Consider the following 8,827-nt stretch of genomic DNA (forward strand, 5'->3'; position numbering starts at 1 on the left):
GGCTCGGATAGCTGCATTCAAACAGCGACAGACTGGTGGCTTGTACAGATGGATGCCCAGGTAGCTAAGGAAATATCTTGCTTCCAAGAAGTTCCTCATTGGATATAAAAATTGCCATTTGCTGGGTCAGACCATAAATCCACCCTGCCCAATCTCACGTGTCACAGAGTGGAGACTGAAAGAGACAGTGAACTGGATTTTTTCCCCCGTTCCTCTCCCACTTCCAGCATTTAAGGCCTAGGAAGTTCAGAGGCGGTGCCCCTAACGCCTGTGCTCAATAGCTACTGATGCACCCTTCCTCCAAGAACACGTCCAGGCTCCTTTTGAATCTAATTAAACCATCGGTTTCCCCAACATCTTGTGGCAATGAGTTCCCCATGCTAACAACAGGCCGTGTGAAAAGGAACTTGCTTTTGTTACTTTTTTGGCATTGTGCTGTTGACAGCCTTTAAAAGACTCCAGTAAGTCACAGGCAAGGGTCAGCCTATCAAGAAGCAAAATTGCTTGCACGGTTGCCCCAGGATGGAAGCAGCTTAGAAAAGCGAGTTAAAATGGGCAGGTTGAGGAGGAGGACTCGTGCCATTTCTGGGCCCAGCTGCTTACACAGATGCGTAGCCCAAAGCAAAGGAGGTCTATAACCCACGCTTGTCAGCTGGTTCCTTGACTGTTGCTTCAGTCCCAGGTAAGCACACGCTCCTCTGCATAAAATGTTAACCGGGCGCCTGAGGTACGATTTCAACTGGCAGATGGCAAAAGATTATCAGGAGAAAGCGCAGGTGAGTGCCAGAGACACGCTAGACTCGGGGCAGGGCTGAGGGGAGCAGTGCAAAAGCCGTCGCTGCAGTATTTATAATTCAGCGTCGTCTTCATGGATCCGCTAACATCAGGCGTTGCAATCAGGCCACGGCTCCCGTCCTCCGCTTTATTTTGGCTGTAACCTAGTTGCGGCAGAGACTGCACCTCACTGGCTGAAAATCCTCCATCCACCTGAAGGCAGGGGAGCGGGGTTGACAGAAAATGGGGTTTGGGGCTGAGCATTTTCTTTGGGAGAAAGACCTGCTTGGCAGGGGGGAGGAAGGGGGAATTGCTACTTTTTGCCCCCCGCCCAAAAAAGGGAGAAATCTTCAGGGTTTTTTTGGTTTTTGTTTTAAAAGAAGTGTCCAAATCCCCAACAGAAAACACACATTTTCCAACCGCCTCTCCCCCCCTCGTACGTCCCGGAGGTGTCGGGTACACCATGCCATCGACTGCATCTGGAGCGGCTCCAGCGGAGCATCCCGGCACATCACCCGATGGCATGGGCCTCCATGCAGCCGCTCCTGCTCGCACGGGCGGCTCAGGGTCAGGCCTCAGGGCTCTGGGGTGGAGGCCTGGTGAACACCGACTGCCCGCACGGCTGGACGGGTCACCCCCGGGGACAGGCAGATGCATCCCCTGCTGCATTGTATTCAAGGGAGGAAGCCAGAGTGACTAAGCACCCACTTATCTCAGGAGAAATCATCTCGCCAATTAGCAAAACCTGTGTACCCTCCAGAGGGGAGGCAGGGCCACGCGAGCGCCCCCCCGCTCGCCCCGTACCCGATCCCCGGCTCTGAGTCAGGCTCCATGTAGCATCTCCGCCGCGGTGCTCGTGAACGCGCTCCTGCTCCAGCGGTCCAGAACCGACGCTGCCTGCCTGGTACTGGTGACAGCCCTGGCCAGAGCTGCATGCATCTCCCTGCAAGAATATTTAGCCCTGATGAATTCACTCCTTTTCTCCTCTCTTTTCCTGGCAAAAAAATCACCCCCTTTGTACAGGAAAGAATAATAGCAGAGCTCCCTGGAAGTGCCTCCGGCGGTGGGTGATGCATTTCACCTGCAGCCGCAATGAAACAGCTGCGTGCACACACGGCCTGCCCTCGCCCGCTGCATCCATCTCCATCTGAACGTGGAGCTCTTCTGCAGAGCTTCACCTCAAAGTGCTTTGCAAGGGAAAGACGATATTGCCTGCCCTTGTGTACAGCTGGGGAAACTGAGGCACAGAACAGCATCACGCAGGCCCTCTCAGAAATAGGAGGGCTGCTTCTGGCTGCCAGGTCTATAGCAAACCCCCTCCGCTTTGCTGCCCTGTCGCTTTACTTTCATTAAGGGGACGTGCACGACATCATGTCTCCGGCCGGATTGTCAGGCTGGAATTCAGCACCTTTGCCACACGCAGCTTAGAAACATGCCCATGCCCGACCCTGGCACCTATTTGCATGCGCAAACACTTGTTTGCATGTCTGCTGTACATGCCCTTGCAAAACCGGCAGCTGCTTTTTAAAATTCAGGCCCTGCATCTCCCATTTGTCCTCCACCTGACGATGGAAATGATTGCAAAGTCACATCCAGAGCATTATGGGGGCTTTCAAGAGAGCGGGAATAAGAAAAAGGAGCAGATGAGCTCTTAGGAAACTAAGATCTTATTGGCACACAAAATCCCAGACTAATCAAAAGTACCAGGAAAGGGGGGGAGGGGTACAGAGCGCGCAGCGCCAGGCAGGCAGAGCTGTTTCTTAAGGAAGAGTGCTCGGTGCCTCCCTGCTGTCACTCCTCCAGCTTCGACGGAGATCCCTCGAGATGAATCCGGCCTAATTCTCCGTGAGCAGTTGTCTCCGAGCATCAGCAGGGCAGGGCACTTATGAAGCCACAGCCCTAACGAGGCACACTGGTCCTTTGCTCTGCCCCCCCACAAAGTCCCCGAGCGCAGCCAGGCCACACGCGTGTCGGCAGCTAGTGGCAAACCAATACACGGGCCCGGGCATTACTGTGAAAAGACCTACGTGTGGACTTGCACGCGTGGTGCTCAGACCGGATAGAGACTGTTCATGCTCAAACCCATCGGGGTGGGTTTCCAAAACCACCGCTCATCTATTTCATCAGTGCCTTGGCTTTGCCATGGTAACCTCAAGGGGTTTCCTAGCTTCACAGCCAGGCCTGCACGCAGGCAGATCCCAGTCTCAGACCAGAGGATGCAGGATGGGTCCCTACAATGCATTATCGGACTGAAGCATTTACCGCTGCAATGGGGCGGAAGAAGGAAGCTGGTTGCAGCTTTCAGACCAGCTCTGTTTTATAACAAGGATCTCCCCAGGCCTGGGAATCCCTCTGTCACTGCTTGTGCCCTGGGCCAGGGAGGCACATGGCTGGGACTCTCTCCCTTTCGTATGGCGTCAGAGATCAAATCTATGAGCCACTGTCAGGTATTAATTTCTCCATGCGCTGATTCCAGCTACAAATCCCAGTATGGGGATTTGTAAAGATTGCTGCTTTCGATTAGGTGCTCTGCTGTTCGTCGGGCATCGCGCTCGCACGAGGGTCTGCCCAAGATGTTCATCTGGTGAAATGCTGTTTTGAAGCAGATCTCAGTCTGCTCAGCTTGGCCCACACTTCTCTGGCAAGGTCACTCGTTTGGTGTTGGTATAAAACGCAGGAGAAATAGGTCTGACCTTTCCACGCGGTCGGCACTCTCCATTGCTGCCCATCGGTTTGGTTCAGCATCCCCAGTCTCTCCCAGGTGCTTGTGGGATCCACGTACAAATGGTTTATGACATTTGAGCCTCTTAAGCCTCCATCTGTTCAGGTCTTCAGTTTACACTTGGTAGAGCAGGTGATTTTCATCATCTCCTGCCTCTATTGCCAGTGATGATGTTGGGGTCTGTCTTCTTATATCACTTGGTTCAATGCCTGAGAGTACAGGAAATACATCTGTGTGCGTGTAGGTTGCGCAGCCTGTTATGAGTCTCAGCACACTGTTAAGTACAGCGTCAGGCTTTTTAGCGTGACAACTTCTAGATCATACAGGAGCACTGTATCCTGCTGGCGTATACACCGTTGCAAGTGCAGCGGTTCGGATAGCTTTTGACTGATGAGAGCTGGCACAATAACCACGCCTGAATCTCCTCGCTGGGCGCCAAGCGCAACACGTGTATCCCAGGTTTGCAATTTGATAAGCCCCGAGCCGCTCTCACCCTCGAAGGTGCATGCAGCTAGCCCATAAGACCTGCCATCCTGGGTCGGACCACCGGTCTACCCCCCACCTGTGACAGCAGCAAGTAGCGGGGACAAGCATCAGAAGCCTTTCCCACTCGGTGATGCTGCATTTCCTTCTATTTTAGGCCAAGTCCAGCGTGCACAAAGCCTCGGTCGATGCCAGCCGCACCACCCAGCAGCTGGAGGAAACCATCGACGAGTTCCAGAAACAGAAGCTGAGAGACATCCAGGTAAAAGGCACCACGCACAGCTCCGGAGAGAGCTACAGGAAGGAGCGGAGGTGGGGAAACCCTGCCTGGCAGCCAGACGGCAAGGCGGCCCGACACATTTAACTTAACAAAGAGAAGGTTAAGAGGTGACCTGGTCGCGGCAGGTAAGCAAATTTCTAATAGGGTAAGGGCTCGCTTCCAGCCGACGAAGGCGTACAAAGGTTAGAGAAAATCCAGCTAGAAACAGCGCCCTTTTTTGTTCAGCAAGGATCATTTCAGTCATGGGGATGGCTTACATAGGCCTCAGACACGGGACCCAATTAATGCAGAGTGCTTTACCCCACAGTTAAGTTACTCTGAAATAAGGAGAAGACGCATGACAGGCTCTCCTAAACTGGTTACCGTCAGCTCACGAAAGCTCGTGCTCTTTATCCACTCTGGGTAGTCTGTCGGATGCAAACCTCCCCTGCCTTCTGCCTGCAGTAGATGCCATTATAGAGCCAGGCCACCGGATGGCAGGGAGCAAAGGGCTGCCCCGGAGTGGGTTTGGCACGCGTCCTAGGCAGTATAGCTACTACCCGTTTCCAAGAGGCCACTTTCCCCTGGACGCGAGTGATTTACTGCATAATAGGCCTGCGCGCTGCGCATCTGCCCTGCTTTTATTGCGCAGTAAAGGCGATTTACTACGTCATAAATGTGTCTCGTGCCCGTGCCTTCAGGAACGCTGTGCTTTCCTCCTTACTTCAAGTGTTTATATCAAAACGGGACGTTTCTTTCCAGCTCAGACAGAAATAGATTTCCTGCAGAAACCCCCAGGAGAGAGCCTCCAGGATTACAGCACCCCTTTTGGCATTAAGAGTCTAAAAATCCTCCCATCTCATCCCTATACAGTTAGTCTGGGGAATAGGGTCTGGGGCACAGCTTTGACTTCATAGGGAGGCCTCAGAGGACAAGAACCTGTTTCCTTCCCACCCTCTGGATGGCAGTTCCTTGTAGCCAGCATTAATAAGGATGAAATGCCGTGGCGTGTACAAGCACCCCATAGAGTCAAAGGAAGCCCCTTCAGTCCCCATCAGTGCCATTCCCTCCCTGGCCAGAAGGCAGCATTATTAAGTTAAATGTATTTGTTTCCCTTGTCCCTCCCTGTTTTGGTACTTGTGCTCTCAGTTCAAGTCTCTCCCCCCCACCCACCCAGGCCTTCCCAGAAGTTAGGACACTTAGGAGCAGAAACGTGCTCATTCATGCTTCTGTTTCTTGCAGAAGATTTTCTTGGACTTTGTTACCATTGAGATGGTTTTCCATGCCAAGGCTCTTGAGGTCTTTTCCAGTGCCTTTCAGACCCTGGAGGACTATGACTTGGAGAAAGACCTGGAGGTACTTGGGGCAAAAACATAGCCTTTGTACAGACACCCAGCACTTGCATGGCAATGTCCATCCACAGGCCTTAAAACAGTTTACAAGCAGTAACTCAACCATTAAACGTCCCTAGAAGCAGGTGTTTTCACTCAGTGTTTTACACACTGGGAAACTGAGGCACCGAGTGGAGGTATGGCATGCATAAGGTCACCGCAAGTCTTGGGAAGTGAAACCAAGTGTCCCAACTCCCAGGTGCTGGATTCAGCTATTAGATCAAGGCTCATGGGGAGGTGGGGAACATATCCCCAAAGTGTGACAGCAGCATTCATGCCAGCTACACTCTGTAACATTAACATCTGAAGTCCTGCCTGGGCTGTAGTTGCCCATGACACCAGATTCGATCAATTAGATGAGAAAGTCCATCAAATCCATCACCATACAAAGCTGCCAGCTCTATCTCCCTTCCCAGCCAAAATTTGTCCCCAGTATTAAATCCCTGTGTGTACAGCCATATCAGTGCCCCTGCCCCCAGTTCCAGCGACGGCTCCCCCCACTTGCAGGCGCTCTCTGCTGCCCATCAGGATTGCTTGCTGCTAGCAAACCCCGAGGCAGAAGCTGTTGCGAAGGCCACAGGGCTCTGATCTGTCTTGATCTCCACCCAGCAAGGAACAGAGGCGAGCGCACTGCGCCTTGTTGAGAATAAGCCCGCTCCCCCTCTCCAAATGATTTGTACAGCAGCCGACTGAATTCCCCAGCCCAAATCCTCTCCCAGCAATTTTGCTATTGCCTTGAGCTTAAACCTTGTGTGCTCTTTTGTGCCGACAGCAGCTTGGGCAGCCACAGGAACTATTCTTCTATAATTCCCTTGTCTCGTTACATTCAGTGCCTTGCGCGTCCCGTGATTGCTCTTATTAATTGTTCTGCACCAGCCAGCGTGCAACGCAGAGCTCTCTCCTCACGGGTCGCTGCTGGCATTGATCTTTCTTTTCCTTTTTCGCCTCGCTAGGATTTTAGAGCTAAGATCCACATCGCTTCTGGCAATTACAACGCGAGGCCAGGCAGTGCTCTGAATCCCTCCCCCACCCTGCCGTGGTCCACAGGCAGTCAGGTGAGAGACACAATTAGAAACGATTGCCGTCATAATATTTTGCCTTCAAATTAAAGCCCGGCTCCCACCTTCCGCGCGGAGCCTGAGAAAGCAAATTAAAACCACTCGAGAAAGAAACAGTTCCCAGAAAGCGACGGTCCGGACTCCAGCAGCTAATTGGAGGTGGGAGGGCAGGCCAAATGCAGCTGGAGCCACCCTACATCGTGATACGGATTCCCCCAAATCATGCCTGAACCTCAAGTTCACGCCGACCTCTTTGATACGGGGCCCGATGATAAGCAGAGCTGTCACAACAGATAGAATAACATTGGCTAAGTACCAGCGACATGACTGCAGATGCATGGTTTGCTTTTGGGACCACGTGCTTTATCTAGAAGTCTGTGCAGGAAACAGGCACAGCTCATTTCAGAGGCGTAGACCTGCAAGCGAATGCAGCTTTAAGGCTCCAGCAACAAAATTCAGGTGCAAAGGGAAGTTCACTCTAAGCCAGAGGTGTTGATTAAAGTTCAGGATTCAGCCACGTACCAGTGGTCCTCGTACTAAAGGCCAGAGTCCAGCCTTGCCCTGCTGAGAATCAGGAGTAACCTCCGAAATTAGAAGTTACTTCCGATTTAGGGCAACACAGACAAGGGCGCCGTCTGAAAGGAGGGTCCCCACAGGGGCCCAGAAGCAGCAACCCATGCATTGCACTGAAGCATAACAGATTTCCCTCTCTTCATTTCTAGACCGTTCAGAGCGTCTTAGGGAAGATGGTTTTGAGCGAAGAAGACATGCTGCAGGACCTCAGTGATACAGAATATGCACCGATTAGACGGTAACATGAGCGGTGCAATTAGCTGGCCACGATCACGACAACCGGACATGTTTATTCTTCATTTCTTTACTGACCCTTCAATTTTCCATGAAGACAGGTCCTGAAGAAGTTTGGAAACCATGCAAACGTACCGAGATGACTCCAAGTAGCGCAGTCAGTCTCCGAATTAGAAGGAAACCAAATGTCTTGTTGGCTGGTTGAACATCCTCTGCTGCAGCCTGTGGCATGGGCCATCTGCTGGCATTGCCTTGCCTCATTACAAACGAGCAACAAGCCCCAAAGCCACACGTTGCAAGTGTGCCCCATGCAAGGACGGCGGAGAGCACTTTGTAGGAGCGCACAGCCCCTGAGGGCTGAAATTTAGGAAGGTGAATATGTGCCCAGCCTCCTGGAACCCAACAACATCTGCCCATCTGCGAGGCATGGCCCGTACAACTGGGTGCAACCTCTGAAGAGGCACCAAAACCCTCAGTTAGCCAAGACATTTATACAGTCACCACAGACGGACTCGAACTAGGGATGCCAAAGGCAGGTCTGACCCTCTTACCAATGAGATATAGATGACCTAGCCCCACTTCCAGCTGCAATCAGGCAGTCCCTGGGTTTCCATCAGTAAGTCTTCCCAACGGGTCTGCTCCCGCAGCTTGCAGAATGCCAATGGGGCATACACCAAACAGGCCCAAGGCATCAAAATATTTCTCCCACGTTTCACTTCAACTACTGTTTTGCAGCACTTGGTTCCCAGTCATTCCCACAAGCTGTTCCCGTGCAGCATAATAAAACAGCAGCATTTTTCATGCCTTCCTTTATTTTAAGGTTAACTTTGGCACCAGGGGAAAAGCACGGAGAGTGGAGAGGAGCAGAAGCAGCCTTAGTACACGCTTGCTCTCGGTGCCCACTCGCCCTCCCATCCCTCTCTGGTCCCTTCTCAAGGGCTACTAGGATTGCCTGCTGTGGGGCCAGTGCTTTGCTAGGCCGCACCCTGGCATCTCTCTTCTTCTGCCGGCTGGGCTGCCTGCCCCTCCAGACTCCAAGCTTGGAGAGCCTGAGGGCGACTTTCTTTGGGCCGCCCACTGCTTCCCACGTGTGCCTTCGTGATGGCATTTTCCCTAATTTACCAGGAGTCCCCTGGAGCCCCCTGCCAGGGAAAACTCCTCAAATTAGCACTTGTCGCTTTTGGAGCCCACCTTCACCGCCGAGAAGTCCTACCAGCTTGCTCCCCTGCTGCGGGGCTTCCCTCCAGGTGGAAGAGGCATTGCTAATTCGCAGGGCTTCTGGCTGGTGTAATTAGGAGGCCTTCCCATCCCACAGGGTTTTGCTCTTTGCACC

At 52.6% G+C, this 8,827-nt stretch overlaps 1 protein-coding gene across 2 annotated transcripts in view; it reads left to right on the plus strand.

Annotated features, from left to right (window-relative positions):
- The window catches only part of FAM92B (family with sequence similarity 92 member B), a 20,932-nt gene extending 12,630 nt beyond the window's left edge, over window positions 1–8,302 (plus strand). For both annotated transcript variants that reach the window (XM_019535982.1, XM_019535983.1), the window contains exons 5-9: window positions 677–682; window positions 4,137–4,241; window positions 5,481–5,594; window positions 6,583–6,684; window positions 7,410–8,302. In XM_019535982.1, the coding sequence (XP_019391527.1) occupies window positions 677–682; window positions 4,137–4,241; window positions 5,481–5,594; window positions 6,583–6,684; window positions 7,410–7,502 (420 nt within the window). In that variant the 3' untranslated portion in view covers window positions 7,503–8,302. The remainder of the gene's footprint in view (window positions 1–676; window positions 683–4,136; window positions 4,242–5,480; window positions 5,595–6,582; window positions 6,685–7,409) is intronic.
- Window positions 8,303–8,827: the final 525 nt, after the last annotated feature.

Source organism: Crocodylus porosus, unplaced genomic scaffold (assembly GCF_001723895.1).
Source record: "Crocodylus porosus isolate Cpor-Errol unplaced genomic scaffold, CroPor_comp1, whole genome shotgun sequence".
Lineage (NCBI taxonomy): Eukaryota > Metazoa > Chordata > Crocodylia > Crocodylidae > Crocodylus > Crocodylus porosus.